Below are 21,459 nucleotides of genomic sequence, written 5' to 3'. Positions count from 1 at the left end.
ACTCATACCACACTTTGATCATGCATATAAAGCAACATCTCCTTGTCCTTTCTTTCAAGGGATCATGAATGACAGAAAATACCAAGGCAACTTATTATATCCTAATCTGGTCCCTGTAACTCCCTCCTATAATATTTTACCTTTGAGAAAACAGCACTTTGGTTTACAGTAAGAGGGAGAGTAAAAGCATTGCTGTCTAGAGGAGGAACTATGGAGGATATAGTGAAAATGTCTAGAAATCCCCCAAAATTGAGAGGTAGATGATCAAGGACCAGACTCTAGTGGCCACTTTAAAGTGCTGGTTTTAGTTACTCTTCCACACAGATAAAGCATCTTTGCTTGGGGATATCCCAGTTGAGCATGACTTCAGAAGTTGTGCAAAACCCTGCCCACTGTGGGAACCAGCAGCACCAGAGACCACTTCTGCCTGGTCTCCCATATTCACAGTCCCATGAGAAGCCAAGTAAGAGTGCAGCTTCCCCAGCTGCCCTGATGCCCAATGTCTCCACAAGACCATGATGATTTACCAGTGCCCCACTGCTCAGCAGAATCACAAAGATAATAAAGCTCTCAAACCAGCTGTGTTTCACTATTTGGTAGCAGGTTTTCCGCAGGTTCCACCAAATGACCCAGTGAGGCTTTCTCTTGTCCATGCTACAGCATGGAAAGCAGCAACCAAAGCCTGAAAGGAATTAACGGTAGGCACTATCATTAGTGTCTGTAATAAATTGCATTAAAATGCAACTTTTCACCCCCTCCTGTGTTCATATCCCTTGCCACGTGACCTGCAGTTGCTCCCATTAAAGAAGTACAGCATCTTTTTCTAACCGCTTAAATCTGGTCCCAGCCATGTGACTTGCTTTGGCCAATAGAGTAGAATGGAAGTCACACCGTGCCAGTTCTGAGCTCAGGTCTTGAAAAGCCTTGCATGTTTCCATTTGCTCTCTTGTGTCATCTCCATAAAAAAAGGCATATTCAGGCTACCCCACTGGGTCTGGAAGGAGGCTGAGAGACATGTGGAGCACAGCCATGTTGCCCTGTTGAGCCCAGACTAGATAACACTTGCATGAATGAAGCCAGCCAAGATCAGCAGAATCCTGCAGGCACATGTTTATTATTTTATGCCACTGAGGTTTTGTGGTTGTTTGTTATGCAGTAATTTTTTTGGTAATCATAAAGAGATCATGTCTGGAGGACTCCAGGGAATTAGGTAGAATGGTCACAGGCTTTGTGAACCTCTCAGGTCATACACGAAAGAATTTCATCAAATGTCGAGATGTTTACAAAGAGCTGAGCATTTGTTCTCAACACACACAGGCCTTCAGCATAGACCACATTGCCCTTTCCACCTTTTCTCCACCTCCCCTTATACAAATTCTGCTGATCCTTACTTCATGATGATTATAACATTCTGCTCCTTTCCTCATCTTCTTAAACCACTATGGGCTCTCTTCACTCTGCCTCTTTTCTTCTTCCAAGAACGTCAGTAGGTTCATCTTCCTAAAATACTACACTTTTTTCCTGGCTTTTATCCCACTCCTCCCTTCTTTGATAAAATCACCCTTCTTTCTCATCTCCACTTTGACATCATATGCACACCTCAAGGGCCAGTGCAAATGTAAATCAGGAGAACTGCAATCTACTGGAAATCCTTAATGCAACTCCTGTCCAGCTTTGGAGCTGTTAAACAACCTGGAATGTGACTTCGAAATCTGTTATCTGTGTTCTTTCTGGACCCAATTTAGTCCTAATGTGATAGATAATTTTTTAGATTCATTCATTAATTTGTTGTCACTTATATATTCATTGACATTTGTTGAACCCATTTCTGGGCCGGCTTCTGTTCTTACACTAGAGATACAATGCTGATGAAGTCACTGCCTTTGTTTTTAAGGACCTCATGGGGGAAACCAGTGCAAATAAGTTCACTACAATGAATATAAGAAATAGTAAAAGCCATAGGAAAAAGCCACTACATCCACTCAAGGAATTAGGAAAGGCTGCATTTATTGATTGCTTATTTTTGTTCCAGATGCTCTTCTAAGTGATTTATACTAACTCATTTAATACTCACAGCAGCTCTTTGCTTTGGGTACTATTATTACCCTCATTTTAGAAATAAAGCACAGAGAGGTTAACTAAATTGAACAAGTCGCACAGTTCATAAGTGGCGAGGCCAGAATTTGAGCTCAGGCAGTCTTGCTCCTAAGCTAAAGATCCTGACTACAATGTCTGAACTCTTTTCTTGGTCTTTCACCTCAAATATACACTGACATTGAATGCCCTGGGAACCACAAAAAGTGGCAGACATATTGACCCAGTGGGCTTTCTAAGAAAGTTTTCTAGAGTGTTTACCTGGCATGTTGGGCCATGTGAGAGGAGCCCAATTAAAGCAAGAATTTCCTGAAATCTTCTCTGCCTAGACCTGACAATCGCCCCAAGAATCTATGGATGCCCTCTCATTGCTTTTGTCTCCAATAGAAGTAGAAAGATGCTGTCTACTAAAACCACAGAGCCTCAGAGAAGAACAGAAACCCCATCGAAAGATTATGTGAACTGGATGCAGAAATACTGCCACTTACCTTTGGGCAAACATCTCTCTGGTTGCTTTTCGGGAACCATCTCAGGTAACAATCCAAAGCCATCCTGAAGATCAATGGTGCTACATTCTGATAGTATACTGGTAACATCAGACTTCTGCACATCAGAACAAAAGGAATGGGGAGCCATTTACTAAGACCTTCTTTCACCATGGTAGTATGGAGTTTCTCACTGTCTGATTTTTTAAGGATGAAATGAACTAGACAAAGGTTTCTAGGATGAGGTGTGTCAAGAACCACCCCTCCTGCTGGGCTCTTCTCTAAGTGCTATGAGCAGTCTGATTTCAGAAGAGAACTCTCTAGCTCATCTCTATGGCTGAGGAATGGCAAGGCATATGCAGATATAGTACCTCTACTTTTTCTCCCTATGGATCATAACCCTGATATGCTGCCTAAGCGATAAGACGACTACTTTACTGAGACTGTAATTTTCCACTGTCTCACCTACTGGAATAATAGGCCTAGACCAGAAGTTCTTATTTCCTTGGCCCTCCAGGAGATATTTTGGCAGTGTCTAGGACATTTTTCATTTTCTTAACTGGGGGATGCTACTGGCACTGAATGCATAGAGGCCAAGGATATGGATAAACATTTTATAATCCACAGAAAAGCTCACCGCAACAAATAATTGTCCTGCTTCAAATGTCATAGAAGTAAAGTTGAGAAACTTGGCCTAGACTTTTGCTCAAAACTCGATTCTTGCAATTTTCTCTGCATTAACTGTGCCATTTTTCCATAATAGCTATCCTGGAGAAGGTGTGTGGATGAGCCACAAGCTCCTCTGATATCCTAGGAAAATTACCTTTCGGGGATCCTGTATGGTCAGATGAGGCTCATCTTCAGGGAACATGTCAATTTCCACATTTTGAACTCCCTGGCTGGTGGGCTTCTTGTTCTCCTGATGGAGCTCATAGGCCTAACACAGAGAGCCCAGGATAGAATTAATATTCCTCCTGGACATGTCACTTAAGATGAAAGAAGTTTGAATGCTATTTCGTTTTCTCTTCGTCATGAGAATAAGCCTTTGACATTATTACTCTTTTTTCTCTTTAAAAACTGCTCCTGGAAAAACTCAACATAATTCTGGGAAAACTACTAGAGGAAACAGATATTGAACTTGTTGCAAAGATACATAATCAAAACAGTATGGTTCTGATACAAAACTCCACAAGTAATTCATAAATAAAACTTATGTGGGGATTTAATATAATTTATATGGGGATTTAATATATTTTAAACATACCCTTTCAATTCAATGACTAAATGATAAATTATTTAATAAATGGTACACAATTCCATAATACAGTAAAAATAAAATATATAATCATATGATATTCTGATGTAAAAATAAATGGGTAAGCATTTTAAAAGGAAAATTTGAAAAATAACTTGCTATCATGTGGGGTACAGAGTTTCCTTAGCAAAATAGGAAACTAAAAGGCATAAAGAAAAATAATATATCACTACATAAAACTGAAAAATAAATTTGGTCTGATGACCTACAGGGATATCTAAGAAGAATGTGTAAAGTCATGTAACCGAGCAGCTTGGCAGCTGAGCCTCAAACCGTGTTTTAAACTTTTTTTTCTTTTTTCCCTCTTCCTGTTCCTCTTTCTCCTCCAAGTCAAAGATACAACTTTGAGACAAACTGCCTACGTGTTACCTCTTATCTTGAAATACAGCCTCGGAATGCGCTGTGAACCTCCACTGCCTTTCCTTTCCCATACTATATTCCTATACCTTATGCACATTTATTTACTTAAAAGCTTTCTAACCACACACCATGCTCTTTTATGTGATCATTAATTTTCTTAGAAGCTTCAAGAGTCAGATCCTGATAGGGACCAGATACCTCTAGAATTCTCTAACAAGATTACTTCAAGAATGGAACCTATCCCCGGCTGTAGACTGACTACAAGATTGACTGCAACTAATGTGTAACCTGGCAGGATCCATGATCCATGATGGTGCCAGCCCCTTCACCAAATGGGACAACAATTCAAGAAGGGCCACTGGAGCAAGTCACACCACTGAGCACCCCCTCACCCCCTCTTGCCTCTTCTCTATCTCAAATGCTTTCTTTAAAAACCCCTGCACTCCTTCCACAAATTGAAGAGTAGAATGAGTCTCTGCTCTTCCCCTTGCTGGCACAGATAGTAAAGGAATATTGCTCTTATCATAATTTGTTATTATTTCGAATTCTTTTCATAAGCAGCTAGCAGCCAGACCCTTTTGCAGGTTACAGTTACATCTTGGGTGAATGTTTTACACTAACATCTATGTGAAGACTCCTGCAACTGTGACATTATAAGGTAATGATTCAGAAACATTTCTCCACTCATGTAATAGCATATGTAAAAATACACACACATACTAATGTGTCCAGAATTGGTGGGTTCTGGGTCTTGCTGCCTTCAAGAATGAAGCTGTAGACCCTCACGGTGAGTGTTACAGTTCTTAAACATGGCATGCCCGGAGTTTGTTCCTTCAGATCTTCAGATGTGTCCGAAAATGTGTCCAGAATTTCTCTCTTCTGGTGGGTTCGTGGTGTCCCTGGTCTCAGAGGTGAAGGTGCAGACCTTCGCAGTGAGTATTACAGCTCTTAAAAATGATGAGGACCCAAAGAGTGACCATCAGCAAGATTTATCACTAAGAGCAATAGCACAAAACTTCAATAGCATGTAAGTGGACCAGCAGGTTGCTGCTGCAAGTTTGGGCAGCCTACCTTTATTCCCTTATCTGACCCCACCCACATCCTGCTGATTGGTCCATTTTACAGAGAGCTGATTGGTCCATTTTACAGAGAGCTGATTGGTCCATTTTACTGAGAGTTGATTGGTCCATTTTGACAGAGCACTGATTGGTGCATTTACAAACCTTTAGCTAGACACAGAGCGCATATTGGTGCATTTACAATCCTTTAACTAGACCCAAAAGTTCTCCAAGTCCCCTATCCAATTAGCTAGACACAGAGCGCTGATTGGTGCATTTATAAACCTTGAACTAGACACAGAGTGCCGACTGGTGCATTAACAATCCTTTAGCTAGACAGAGAAGTTCTCCAAGTCCCCACCCAACCCAGAAGCCCAGCCTGCTTCACCTTTCAATGGCACTCAGGGTGGGACTTTGTGGCACCTAGCCTGGGTACTCCAGCAGCCCAGAGGGAGCTCAGCCCAGAAGGAGCTCATCCCTCCATCAAGCCCAGCAGGGGTCCACCGCCCCGAGATTCAGGCCCCACTGAGCCTGCAGCTGCACCCACCCAGAACTCACACTGGCCTGCCAGTGCCAAGCGCATCCTGGGTTCCCGCCCACGACTCTCTCTCCAAACCTCCCGGCAAACAGAGGGAGCCGGCTCCAGACATGGCCAGCCCAGAGAGGGGCTCCCACAGTGCAGCAGCAGACCGTAGGGCTCCTCAAGTGCAGCCAGAGTGGACTCCAAAGCTGAGGAGGTGCTGAGAGTGAGCAAGGGCTACTAGCATTGTCACCTCACTAATATAGCCACAAACATACCTCACAAGCATATGCATACAAAAAGGGGTAACCTGTCTATGGACTAAACACAGAAACGAAATATAAAGTAGTAAAAATTTAAATAAGATAGCAGGTAATGGTGTCTGAAAGTACCCTAAGACGAGGAAGGGAACCAGAGCTATATTTAAGACTTGAAACTATGGGCTGAGGTAAAGTTCTTGCACTTAAGAAAAAAAGCCCCCCCCCTCCCAAAAAAAATGCTGTAGCAAATGCTTATAATTACAATTGTACAAAGCTGCATACCTAGTGAGACAGGAAGAAGAACAACCTCAGAAATAGGACCTGGGCAAAGGTACCCACTGGTTCAGTGACTTGATCTGCAATATGACTTGTATCACTATTAGACCACAATCCAAAGTTGGCAATATAAGACATGGATCTGAAATGGATGCCACAGAAGGATTTATTACAGACAATCATAGAACTTAGACTGCAAAGAGAATGACAGATCCTCCCACTAAAGATGAGCTTTTAAGCTAACATTCCAAAATGTATGAGAAAACAAACATAAAATCAGTAGACTTCCTAAAATTAACAACAAGGAGGTGAATTCACTTGAGAAAAAGATGAAAGTAACATAATAATCGGAAAATGTCTTTAAATGAATACATTTAGAATTTAATAAAGAAGTCACATAGAGTTTCACTTCTGTGGATGATAGCATGAGAATCTCTGTGAACATTCTCCCTAGGGAAATAAGTGTAAGTGGTGAAAACTGTTTTAAAAATAATTTGAAGTCTCTGGAAATTATTCTGAGAGTGTACAGCAAATGAAGAAACATTCATTCAAGAAAATCTACTAAAATTCAGTAAGAATGGTAGAAATTGATGACACTGACGCCATGATCTGACGTCTCCCCCAGGCCCTTCCAGCAAGTTTTATGGAGGCTCCACTTTAGACAGAGGTGGCCAAAAAGATAGAGTTTCCTCTACCCTAGCTCCCAATCAAGGAATGTGGTGATGGGTGCACCAAAATCTCACAAATCATTGCTAAAGAACATTCAAATCCTAGCACTCCACATCTAAGAAGCTCAATGAAACCCCAAGTAGAAATATCCATGTAACCAAAAACCACTTATTCCCCAAAAACTATTGAAATCAAATTTTTTTTTATGAAATTGAAAAAAAAGACATTGAGCCTTTTGAATGGAAAGGCACATCAATGATATCTGCATAAAAGGAAAATCTTTTTAAATGCTTTTATTTAAAAAAATACTGCCTACATGTTAAATTACCTATTGCAGGCCAGGCACAGTGGCTCACTTTGGGAGGCTGAGGTGGGTGGATCATCTGGGGTCAGGAGTTCAAGACCAGGCTGGCCAACATGGTGAAACCCCATCTCTACTAAAAATACAAAATTAGCCAGGCATGGTGGCACACTCCTGTAATCCCAGCTACTTGGGAGGCTGAGGCAGTAGAATAACTTGAACTCAGCAAGCAGACGTTGCAGTGAGATGAGATTGTGCCATTGCACTGCAGCCTGGGTGGCAAGAGCAAAACTCTGCCTCAAAAAAAAATTACTTATTGCATATTTATTTTGTCTTAGTGCAAGGCCTGTCACATGGTGGTCATTCAATGCATTTGAAATAAAGAAATGCTGTTATCATCAAAAATAATCCCATTTTCCAATACATAAATGATTACAACACCATGAAATGTCTACCAATAAAAATGTATGTGTTTTGGGGGGAAAAAAAAAAAGAAGAAGCAGCAGCTTCAGGCCACCAGCATTTCTTATCTCTTCCAATTCTGAGTTAAGGCCTCTAAATTTCTGGTGACTGTGGCCAAAATGTCAGCTCCCTTTTTCCATCTAGCCCTCCACTCATAGGGCAGAGACTTTATTCCAGAAGCGGCAGCCCAAGAATACTAGAATCACCCTCATTCCAGCTTACTTGTAGGGCGAAAGCTCTGGGGGTGGGGAGGATTAAGGAAGAAGGAAACTGAGAAGTTGAGAGGCTACTGCCCCTGCCCAAGTGCCTGGAATTGTGCCTAAGAGATTTTGCCCAGAGTGGGAGGCAATTCATAAGAAAAAAGAGCTTTGAAGTTCTCCATAGAATTGACTTTATTTGAAACAAAGTGGTGTGGGGAAGTAAAAGTCTAAGAGTGCTCTTGAAAACAATGGGTATTTTGTTGGTAAGCAAATAAGAAGAGACTGGTAGCTCTCCCTCAATAAAGGCAACAAACTAAAATATAGGTTAGGAAGCTCAGCACAAGGAACTATGAAAAGAAACAGCTAAGGAGAGTCCCCCTGGGGTCAAAGCAAATCTCAAAGACTGCGCTTAAAAGCTATCACTTCCAGAATTTAATTGAATCAGACAGTTGAGCAATTTATGCCCCATGGCATTGTCAAGGAAAATAGAGCAATTATCTAGCAATTAGTTGAGCCTAAAATCAAAATATAATACCAAAAGAGGCAGATAGCTTAACAGAGAGATCACAGGAGACAGTCAAAGATAGCCTTGCTGAAACAACAGTCATCCTAGACTGACTGTGTGCACATCCAAGGACGTACTGTCCTAGGAGTGACACCAAAGGTTTCACATTGTGTGTGAATGGAGGGGGATGGGTTGGAGAGGGAGTAGACTCCACTAAAATAGTCTAGTGAGATTACCATTTAATAAAGAAGCCCCAGAGAGGAGAAAAGTGAATCAGTTATAGAGTTTCCACAATATGTTACTTAAAATGTCCAATACAAAAAATTATGAAATGTGCAAAAAACATGAAAGCATGATCCATACAGGGGAAAACAATCAGTAATAGAAACTGCACTTGAAAGGGTCAAGATGTCAGAGCTAAAAGATAAAGAATGCAAAGAAGCCATTATAAATATATTTAAAGAATTAAAAGGTACAATGCTTAAGGAAATAAAACATACTATGACAAGGTACAATCAAATGCAAAATATCAATAGAAATTATATTTTAAATAGAGCCAAATACAAACTGTGGAGTTGAAAAGTATCAGAACTGAAATGAAAAAGTCACTAGAGAGACCAACAGTACATTTGAAGAAAGAACCAGTGAATTTAAAGATGAATCAATGGAGACTGTGCAATCTAAAGAGCACAGAGAAAACAAAAGAAAGAAAAATAAAAAGAGCCTCAGAGAAATATGGTGCACCATTAAGCACACAGACCAGAAAGGAAACAGAGAAAAATGAACAGAAAAAATACTTAAATAAATAATGGCTGAAGACTCCTCAAAATTGATTGAAAACATTAATCTACACGTCTTAGTCCAATTTATGCTGCTATAATAGAATTCCTGAAATTAGTAATTTATAAAGAACAGAGATATATTTCCTACAGTTCTAGAGGCTAGGAAGACCAAGATCAGCAGGCCAGCATCTTGTGAAGGACTTCTTGCTGCATCATAACATGGCAGAAGGCATCACAAGGCAAGAAAGTGAAAGAAGGGAAGGGGGCCAAACTCAGTCTTTTATTAGGAACCCACTTCCACAGTAACTAAACCACTCCCACAATAACAGCATTAATCCATTCATGAGACCAGAGCCCTCATAATCTAATCACCTATTAAAGGTCTTACCTCTCAACATTGTTACTTTGGGAATTAATTCTCCAACACATAAACTTTAGAGGACACATTGAAATCCTAGCACTCCACATCTAAGAAGCTCAATGAAACCCCAAGTAGAAAAAGCACAAAGAGATCCACACCTAGACACATCATAGTAAAAGTGCTGAAAGACAAAGAAAAGAGAAAATCTTAGTAGCAAGAGAAAAGTGGTTCATCATGTACAAGGTGACATTGATAAAATTAACATTGACATTGCATTAGAAATAATGGAAGCCAAAAGGCAGTGATATGATATATTCAAAGTGCTGAAAGAAAAAACAACAGTGAACCAAGATTTTTATATCCAGTGAGGCTGTCTTTCAAAAATGAAGATGAAATAATCGTGTTTCCAGATAAATACAGAGAATTCTTTGGTAGTTGCCCTACCTTATAAAGAATACTAAAGGATATCTTCCAGACTAAAAACAAGTAACCCTAAATGGTAATACAGCACCCCCCAACACACACACACAAATATAGTAAAAAATATATATTTCTTTTCCTTTCTTCTTTTAGCTGATTTCAAAAGCAATTGTGTAAAACATTATGTTTAAAATTGTGTTGCTGGATATGTAACATAGAAATAAAAAAAAAATATTTGCTAATAACAGCACAAAGGATATGGGTGGGAGCAAAGTTGCACTGGAGTAAGAAAATCACACCTGCAGGTAACTCACATTCACAGGAACAAATGAAGAGAGCCAAAAGTAACTAAGAAGATTATTAAAGTAAATCTTATAAATATACACTTATTTTTTTTAATTTTCTCAGCTCCTTTAGTAGACATCTAGTTATATTAAGCAATAATAAAAAAATGTTGCTTGGGTTTTAACATGTATGAATATAATATGTAGAATTAAAAACAATACAAAAAGAGGAGAGAGGAAATAGAGCTATATATGAGTAATATTTCTATAGCTTACTGGAATTAATATAAATCTGAGACAGATTCTGATGAGTTAGATGTATATGTCAAATTTTAGAGCACTCAAATAAGGAAATAATTCAAAAAGATTTTGAAAAAAACTAAAGATATTAAAATGTTACACTAGAAAATATTCACTTAATGCAAATGAAGCAGTAGAGAAATAATAAAGGAAAAAACATGGAAGACATATAGAAGACAAAGAAGAAAATATGATAAATAAACTGTGTTAACAATAGCATTAAATATGAATGGGTTAACCAATCCCATCAGAAGGCAGAGATTGCCAGAATAGATAAGAAAACAAGATCCAATTATACACTGTCTGCAGAGTACACATTTTAGATTCAAAGATATAAATAGATTGAAAATGAAAGAATGGAAAAAGACATGTTACGCAAACAGCAACCATAAAAGAAGCTGGGATGACTCTATTAACATCAGATAAAATAGATTTAAAAACAAAAAACTTACTAGAGATGAAGAGGGACATTTTATAATGATAAAAGAGTCAAAATATTGGGAAGATATAGCATTTATAAACATATATACACCTAACAGAAGAGCCCCAAAACATATGAAGCAAAAACCGACATAATTGTTGGGAGAAACAGATAATTCAACAGTAAACATTGGAGACCTCAATACCTCATTTCCAGAAATGAATGAATAACGACTAGATAGAAGATCCACAGGGAAACAGAAGATTTGAACAAAACCGTATACCAGTTAAACCTAGCAGACATCTATAGAACGCTTAATTCCAAATGGCAGAGTACACATTCTTCTCAGGTACAAATGGAACATTTCCAGGATAGACAATACACTACACCACAAAAGAAGCCTCAAAAATTTAAAAGGGCTGAAATTGTATGAAGTATGTTCTCTAATCACAATGGAGTGAAATTAGAAATTAATAACAGTTAGAAATTTGAGAAATTTATAAATATTAAACAACACATTTTTTAATAAGCAGTGGGTCAAAGAAGAAATCATAAGAAGAATTAGAAAATAAGATAAAATAAAAACACAATTAAATATATAGAAAATAGAAATGAAAATAAAATGTATTTGATACAGCTAAACACTGATTAGAAATTTATAGCTATAAAAAAACCTACAATAAAAAGGCAAGAAAAATTTCAAATCAATAGTCTAATCTTTCATTTAAGACACAGAAAAAAGAAGAGAAAAGTAAAAATCAAAGGAAGCAGAAGAAAGGATATAATAAATATTTGACAGAAATTAATGAATAGAGGGTACAAAAATATTAGAGGAAAATTAACAAAACTGAAAGTTGGCTATTTGAAAAGATTTTCAAAATTGACAAGATGTGAACTAGACTAACTATGAATCCAAAGATCTAAATTACTAAAAAAAAGGTGGGGAGGGGATTAGTATTAACCTTACAGAAATCAAAAGGATTGTAAGAAAATATTATGAATAATTGTATGTTAACAAATCAAATAACTTCAGTGAAATTAACATATTCATAGAAATACATAAAATAACAAGCAGAATTAACAGAAAATCTGAATAGCCCTACAAGTAAAGAGCTTGATTTTGTAATATGAAAACTTTGTGTAGATACTTCTGGTTTCTGGTTCATCAAGTAAGAACCTTGAAAGTCACCACTCTATCCTAACAACAAATAAAAAGATGAACAATGGAAAAATCAACAACTTTTCCTAGATATGTAAGAGAAGTGAAGTTATGGAGCTAACACTGCCTCTAAAACTGGGGATGCAGGCAAATACAGAGAATCACAACTTACGGAGCCAAAACCTTAATGGGAACCAGTGCCGGGTAAAGAAAACCTGAACTGTAACTGGCAAATTGCTAAAGGCTCAGTATGTCTAAGAGATTTAAAAAAAAAAAAAACCTCCAAGGGTACCCAGTCATGAGGGAGGCCACCACACTTTTGTGAGGTTTACCTCTTGGAGCTCTCCCAGGTTCTCACTGAGAATACCAGAGAAACATCCCTTCAAGCTTCTGGCTTGAAGGGGGACTGAAAAAGGAACCATTTTAATGTTTGGTACAGGATTACATTCTTTCCAACAAGTTCTGCCTTCAAGAGAAATGATTTAACTAGAGCCTAACCTGCTGGGGTTTATCATAGACTGACTGATTTAGGAGAAGGGAAATACCCAACTCCAGCTGGTTCTAGCCATCCCTGTGAAAGAAGAGAAGTACCTATCGAGCCCACTCTAGTCATCCTATCCCACCTAAGGGAGACTAAGAAGCACTTACAAAGGTCACAGACCAGAGCCACAGGCTCACCAAGAGACTGAGACCTAATCATAGGACTATAGAACACTTCCCCTTCCCCCATTCCTTTTCACCACATTACTAAAGGTCTGTTCATAGCAGTTTCTTTCATTCTGTGTATCATGTCTGGCTATAATTAAAAAGTATACCAAAAGACAAAACAAAAACAAAACAAAAAACAAAAAAAACACAGTTTGAAGAGCCAGAGCAAGCATCAGAATCAAACTCGGATATAACAGGGATGTTAGAATTATCAGACAGGGAATTTAAAACAACTATGAATAATCTGCTAAGGACCCTAATGGATAAGGCAGACAGTATGCAAGAACAGATTAACAATGTAAACAGAGAAATGGAAATTCTGAAACCAAAAAGAAATGCTAGAGATAAAAAACATGTAACAGAAATAAAGAATGCCTTTGATGGGTTTATCAGTATATTGGACATGCTGAAGGAAAGAATCTCTGAGCTTGAGGATATCTCAATGAAAATATCAAAAACTTTTCAGTAAACAGAAACTTTTCAGTAAACAGAAAAAGATTTCTAAAAACCAGAACAAGATATTCAAGAACTGTGGGACAACTACAAAAGGTATAAGATACATGTAATGGCAATACCAGAAGGAGAAGAAAGAAAGAAATCGAAGAATTATTTGAAACAATAATGACCAAGAGTTTCCCTCTATTTAATATCAGAACCAAACTGCACATCCAGGAAGCTGAGAGACTAAGCAAGATAAAGATCCAAAAAACTACACTTAGACAGACATATCATATTTAAACTACAGAAAATCAAAGATAAAAAATCCTGAAAGAAGATAGAGGAAGAAAACACTTTACCTACACAGGAGCTAAGGTAAAAATTATGTCTGACTTGTCAGAAATCATGCAAGCAAGAAGAGTGAAGCAAGAGAGTTAAATATTTAAAGAACTGAGAGAAAAAATCCACCAACCTAGAACTCTGTACCCTGTGACATTATTCTTTAAAAGTAAAGGAGAAATACTTCCTCAGACAAACAGAAGTTGAGGAAATTTGTTGCCTTACCTATCTTGTAAGAAATGTTAAATGGATTTGTTTAGAGGTAAGGAAAATGATATAGGTCAGAAACTCAGATCTACATAAAGAAAGAAAGATAAGGACTAAATAATAAGTGAAGCAAAATAAAAACACATTTTTTTTTGAGATGGAGTTTTACTCTTGTCACCCAGGCTGGAGTGCAATGGAGCAATCTCAGCTCACTGCAACCTCCGCCTCCTGGGTTCAAGAGATTCTTATGCCTCAGCCTCCTGAGTAGCTGGGATTACAGGCACCTGCCACCATGCCTGACTAATTTTTGTATTTTTAGTAGAGACGCGGTTTCACAATGTTGGCCAGGCTAGTCTCAAACTCCTGACCTCAGGTGATCCACCTGCCTTGGCCTCCCAGAGTGCTGGGATTATAGGCGTGAGCCACTGCACCTGACAAACACATTTATTTTTCTTATTCTTAATTTATCTGACAGATAACACTTTGTTCAAAATAATAATAACAACAATGTATTTAAATATATATTTCAAATATATTATTTTACTAATGAACAAATAAAATAAATGACTGCAATTATACAAAGAATGTAAGGGAGGAACTGGGATTATTTTATTATTATAAGCTATGCACACTACCCATGAAGTAATGTTATTTGTAAGTGGACTTGGATCAGTTGAAAATGTATATTGAAAATTCTAGGACAACCACTAAAAAAAGTAAAAAGAAAAAGTAAAACTGGTATACTGAGAAAGAAGAGAAAATGGAACCATATGAAATGTTTGATTTAAACCACAAAATGCAGAAAAGAAGTGGAAAACAAAAATAGGAAAAAGTACAAGGGCAAGAAAAAGAAATGAATTATCAAGCAATGCACAGACACGGGGGAAACATAAATGCATAATCCTAAGTGAACGAAGCCAATCTGAAAAGACTATATACTATATGATTCCAATAATATCATGTTCTGGAAAAGACAAAACTATGGAGACAATAAAAAGGACAGCGTTTGCCAGAGGTTGGGAGTTGAAGAGATAAATAGGAGGAGCACAGAGGATTTCTGGAGCAGTAAAACCATTCTGTATAATACTATAATGGTGGATATATTTATTATACATTTGTCTAAAACTACACACTGTACAATACCAAAACTAAACCCTGATGTAAACTATGGACTTTGGGTGATAATTACATGTCAAAGTAGGTTTGTCAATTATGACAAATGTACCACTCTGGGGGGAAATGTTGATAATGGGGGATGCTATTCATATGTAGGGTGAAGGTGTATGTAGGAAATTTCTGTACCTTCTGCTCAATTTTTAACTGCTCTAAAAAATAAGTTATATTTGAAAACCAAAATTCCCACAAAGAAAAGCCCAGACCCAAATGCCTTACTGGTCAATTCTACTAAACATTTAAAGAAAAATTAATACCAAATTTTCACTAAGACTTGAAAAAGATAGAAGAAGGAACACTTAACTCATTTGGGCAATATTTGAGGCCAGTATTACCCTGATATAAATACCAGACAATGACATCACAAGAAAAATAAACTATAAACCAATATCTCTTATAAATATAGAAGAAAAAATTCTTAACAAAACACCAGCAAACTGAATTCCCAACAATATATAAAAATGATTATATGCCATGACCAAGTGGGATTTATTCTGGGAATAAAAAGTTGATTTAACATCTGAAAAGTGAATAGAAATAAGGACAAAAGCATTATCATCCAAATACATCTAGAGAAAGCACTTGACAAAAGAAAACACTGTAATAAAAACACTCGGCAAACTACAAATGGAGTGGAATTTCTGTAACTTGCTAAAGGGCATATTCAACACTACATTTAAATGGTTACAGAATGAATGCTTCTTCTCCAAGATCCAGAACAAAACAAGAATTGAGTTGAACTGTTGTACACTCAGTTAGTGTCCAGAGTGTTGGAGTGTTGCTTGATGTGGAGAAACCCCACACATTGGTATCTGTTTCTACAGAATAAACCAGTAAGGGAGATAAAATAGTATACTGAAAAAATACTCAATCCAAAATAAGGCAGGGAAAAGTGAGGTAAGGGAACAAATAATAGTTAAAACAAATTCAAATGTATCAAGAATTACATTAAATGTAAATGACCCAGGCATTCAAATTAAAAGGCAGCAACTATCAGACTGGATAAGAAAATAAAATTTCTCTTCATTCATTACGTGTGTGCTAAACATAGTGACTACTTTTCAAAGAGTATGGTGAGGAAAAAGGGGTAAAGAAGAGTAAGTTTACAGAGGATGAAACTGACAAACACTACCTCAGCCAAGTGATCAAGGTTAACATAAATAGTAATAGCATGCACTTTTGATATGATATGATGAGAAGAGCATTTTGTCTCTGTGGTATTTCTCCCTACAACCTGTAATCTCAATCTATGAGAAAAATTACAGCAAATCCAAATTGGGGTACATTCTACAACACACCTGACCAATGTCACTTTAAAATATCAAAGTCATCACAAACAGGGAATGTCTGAAAAACTGAGGAAGCCTAAGAAGATGCGACAACTAAATGTAATGTGGTATCCTGAGTAGACTCCTGGGGTAGGAAAACTGTGTGCTAGACACAAACTAAGGAAATATAAATGAACTATGGACTTTAGTTAACAATTATTCATCTTGGTTCATTAATTGTAAAAAATGTACCATACCAATGTAAAATGTTAATGAGAGGGAAACTGGATGTGGAGTATACGGGAACTCTCTCTACTATACAATATTCATGTAAACCTAAAATTATTCTAAAATAAAAAGATTACCTGCAAGAGAAAAGCAAGATTTAACAATATAATGTGTATACGAAATGCATTTTAAATATAAAAACACCCATAGATTAAAATAAAAGAAGAAAAACGATACCATACAAATACTAAACATAAGAAAGTTGGAGTAGATATATTAATATCAGACAAAGTAGGCTCCAGAATAAAGAATGTTATCAGAGATGAAAAGGAACATTTAATAAGGATAAAGGAAACACCTAACAATCCTAGGTATGTGTTCTCCTTATAACAGAGCTTCAAAATACATGAAGTAAAAAACTTAATGAAACTAAAATTAGAAACAAATTCACAACTACAGTTAAAAATTGCAACACTGGTGTCCTAATATTTGAAGATAAGAGGAAATCAATAAGGACATAGAAGACTTGAACAACACTAACAACCAACTTGATCTAATTGACACAAATATAGCACTTCACCCAATCATTCTTTTAAAGTGCATACTCCTTTCAATTGCATATTGAACATTCACCAAGTCAGACTATATGCTGGAACATAAAAAACAAAAAAATCATAAAACATATCTCAAGAAATTTTAAAAGGTTTAAAGCATATAAAATACATTATTTGGCCACAAAAAAATAAAACTTTAATGAATAACAAGTATATCAGGAGAATCTTTAATTATTTGAAAATTGAACAACACTCATAAATAATTGATGAGCAAAGCAGAACTCACAAGAGAAATTAGAATATATTTTTAAACAAGTTAAGAGGAAAATACAGCATCGCAAAATTAGTAGAATGCAGCTAAAGCAGTGCTTAAAGAGAAATTTGTAGTTTTAAATGTTTGCAATAATAAAGAAAAAAAGACTTAAATCAATAATCTAAGCCAGGGGTTGAAAAACTTTACCCTTAAAGAGCCCACTAGCAAATATCTTAGGTTTTGCAGGCCATGAAGTCTCTGTTGTGACTATTTAACTCTGTTGTTGTGGCATTAAAGCAGCAGAGATAATAGGTAAACAATTTAGCGTGGCTGTGAGTCAATAAATCTTTATTTAAAAAAGAAAACAAGGGGTGAGCCAGAAATGGCCCATAGGTTGTAGTTTGCCAGACCCTAGCTGAAGTGTACATTCTAATAATCCAGACAAAGAAGAGCAAATTAAACCCATACTAAGCAAAAGGAAGAAAAAAAAATAAGAAAAAGAGAATCTATCTATAAAATAAAAACATGTAAAAACAATAAGGAAAAATAAAACCAAAAGCTGATTCTTTGAAAGTATCAATGAAGTTGATAAACTTCTAACTATATTGAATAGAAAGGAAGATAAAAATTATCAATATGCATGAGGAAAAACATTACTACAGACACTACTAGAAATCTACAGACACTATAAAAATTCTACAAACACTAAAAGAATAAGAAAATACTATAAACAACTTTATACCCATAAATTCCTTTATCTAATTTTTAAAACATACATATTAACCAAATTGGAACAAAAAAAGTAGAAAGCTGGAATAGTCCTATATTTATTAAAGAAATTGAATTCATAATTTAAAAATTCCAAAAAAGACAACTTATGCCCACTTTAATGAATATTTGGTAAATTATATCAAACATTAATAGAAGAAATAATACCAGTTATACACACAGTGTCTCAGAAATAGAAAAGGAGGAAGACTTCTCAACTCATTTAATGAGGCCCATGTTAATCTGATACCAAAGCCAAACACATTACAAAGGAGAAACTCTGCCTGCAAAATGCTTAACAAAATATTAGCAAATTGAATCTAGATACATATAAAGGATAATATGCTGTAACCAAGTAGGGATAATCTAAGGAATGCATAGATGATTTAACATTCAAAATAAATAAGAAAAAAACACAATGATCATCTTAATACATGCAAAAAATGCATTTCAGAAATTCAACATATTTTTGTAATTAAAAATAAAACTCTCAACAACTAGGAATAAAAGGAACTTCCTCAACTAAAATCTTGTTTAATAGTGAAAGATTATGCTTTCTATCTAAGATTAAGAGCTAGGCAATATATCCTGTCTCACCAATCCTGTTAAAGATTATACTATAGATCCTAGCCAGTATAATAAAGGAAGAAAAAAAATATAGATTTTTTTTAAAGAAGAAGTAAAACGGTTTTTCTCTTCAGGTAAAAAACTGTATAAACAGAAAATTCTACTCAATTTACACAAAATGATTTAGAATTAATAAGTCAGTTTTCCAAGGTTTGAAGATACAAGGTCAATAGACAAAAGACAATTTCATTATACTAGCTATAAACATATGGAAATTAAAATATCTTAAAATTACATTTACAATAGTATGAAAAACATTAACTACTTCAGTACAAATTTAACAAAATATGTCAAGACTTGTACAATGAAAATCATAAAACATTGCTAAGAGAAATTAAAGGACATCTAAATAAGTAGAGAGGTAGACATGTTCATGAATCAGGACACTCATTTTTGGTAAGATGCCAATTATCTACAGAATGATCCATATATTCAATGCAGTCCCAAACAAAATTCCAGCAATTTTTTTGTGAAAATTTGATAAGTTGATTCTAAAATGCATACAAAAATGCAAAGAACCTACACAAAACAAATTTAATAAAGAACAAAGTTACACACCTTGCTTTCAAAATCTAATATAAATCTACAGCAATCAAGACAGTGTGGTATTCATATAAAGACAGATATATAAATCAATGAAACAGAAGTAATATTTCAGAAATAGACCTATGCATATATGGTCAATTGCTTTTTTTTTTTACAAAGATACCAAGTTAATTCAATGGAGAAAGAGTAGTCTTTTCAATATATGGCTGAAATCACTGGATACATATATAGGAAAAACAATACCTCAACTCACACCATACACAAACATTAAATTGAAATGGATCACGGACTTGAACCTGAGAGTTAAACCTATAAAACTCTAAAAGAAAACATGTGAGAAAACCTCTGTGAGTTTAGGTTATGCAAAGATTTCTTAGAATGAAAACAAAACACATGAACCATTGGAGAAATTTTGTTAAATTATATATTATCAAAATTAAAACTTTATACTCATTGAAAAATACCCTTAAGAAAATAAATGCAAGCCACAAACTGGTAGGAAATATGTGAAATGTACATGTCAGAAAAAGGACTTGTGTTCAGAATACACAATTATTCTTTACAACAGGGGTCCCCAACCCCTAGGCCAGAGACCAGTACTTGTCTGTGGCCTGCTAGGAACCAGACCACACAGCAGGAGGTGAGTGACTGGTGAGTGAGCAAAGCTTCATCTGTATTTACAGCCACTCCCCATCGCTCGCATTACTGCCTGGCCTTCGCCTCCCATCAGATCAGTGGTGGCATTAGATTCTTACAGGAGCATGAACCCTACTGTGAACTACACATGGAAGGGATCTAGGTTGCATGCTCCATATGAGAATCTAATGGCTGATGATCTGTCACTGTCTGCCATCACCCCCAGATGGGACTATCTAATTGCTGGAAAACAAGCTCCCACGGATTCTACATTATGGTGAGTTGTATAATTATTTCATTGTATATTACAATGTAATAATAATAGAAATAAAGTGCACAATAAATGTAATGCACTTGAATCGTCCCAAAACCATTCCCCCTCCACCCTGATCCATGGAAAAATTGTCTTCTATGAAATTGGTCCCTGGTGCCAAAAAGGGTGGGGAAAGTTGCCTTACAATTCGATAATGGGAAGACAAATCCCTTAATAAAAATGGGTAATAGACACTTCACCAATGAAGTACACAAATGACCAAAATGTAAATAAAAAGCAATACAATATCATTATTTGTTGGTGAAATTAGAATTAAAACCACAGTTAGATACCACTACAAAACCACTAGAATGGTTAAAATTTAAAAGGCTGACAACAAAAACACTGGCCAGGATGCAGAGCCAATGGAATGCCCATAGGTTGCTGGTGGCAATGCAGTATGTCACAACCATGGTAGGAAACAAGTACACAGACAGCCCCTGCTGCATCCAGAACAAGTCCCTTGTTGTTTATTTTATGCATTTTTTAAGGTTGGAATGTTTCTGCCTGCTCCTCACAATTTTCGTATACTGAAATCCTAACCCCCCAAGATGATAGCATTAAGATGTGTGGACTTCTATTAATGTGCTCATAAAATAGGCCCAGGGGAAGTTGTTCACTCCTCCATTACATGAGCACAGTGAGAAGGTGCTGTCTATGAGTCAGTAAATGGGCCCTCCCCAGACATCAAATCTGTCACTGCCTTGATCTGAAACTTCCCAGGCTTCAGAGCTGCAAGAAATAAATTTCTGTTGCTTAGAAGTTACCCAGTCTATGATATTTTGTTATAGCAGCCTGAACAGACTAATACAGTATCCATTGCCCTCACACTCCCTGACAGCCCCCATCTCCCACCACTCCTCACACACAAGATTGGTCTCTGCAGAAACTGAAGTTGTTCCCAGCACTGCCTTTTTTAAAAAAAGACAAACCAACCAACAAACAAAACATGCGATTCAGTTTACTTCCCAAATCCCTTCTCCTCACTTTTCAGCCAATCCAAATTCTACATTTCTTGTAGAGTTCAACCAAAGGAACTCCCCCTGTCATCCCAGCCCATTCTGATTTTGTTCCCCTCTGAACTCTTCTGACACCTCCTATCTGTGCCACACTTGCAGGACCACAATAAAGAACCTGTCCTGAGATGTGCACGTGGGTATCAAAGGGCA

At 36.5% G+C, this 21,459-nt stretch overlaps 1 protein-coding gene across 2 annotated transcripts in view; it reads right to left on the bottom strand.

Moving 5' to 3' along the window:
• SCN11A (sodium channel, voltage gated, type XI alpha subunit) overlaps positions 1 to 21,459 on the bottom strand; it is a 122,489-nt gene that overhangs the window by 47,270 nt on the left and 53,760 nt on the right. For both annotated transcript variants that reach the window (XM_011999478.1, XM_011999479.1), the window contains 3 exons: positions 3,403 to 3,516; positions 2,583 to 2,697; positions 528 to 682 (listed from right to left, as the gene is read on the bottom strand). In XM_011999478.1, the coding sequence (XP_011854868.1) occupies positions 528 to 682; positions 2,583 to 2,697; positions 3,403 to 3,516 (384 nt within the window). The remainder of the gene's footprint in view (positions 1 to 527; positions 683 to 2,582; positions 2,698 to 3,402; positions 3,517 to 21,459) is intronic.

This window comes from Mandrillus leucophaeus, unplaced genomic scaffold, assembly GCF_000951045.1.
Source record: "Mandrillus leucophaeus isolate KB7577 unplaced genomic scaffold, Mleu.le_1.0 Scaffold595, whole genome shotgun sequence".
Taxonomy (NCBI): Eukaryota; Metazoa; Chordata; class Mammalia; order Primates; family Cercopithecidae; genus Mandrillus; species Mandrillus leucophaeus.
This window is presented reverse-complemented; position numbering and strand designations above follow the sequence as displayed.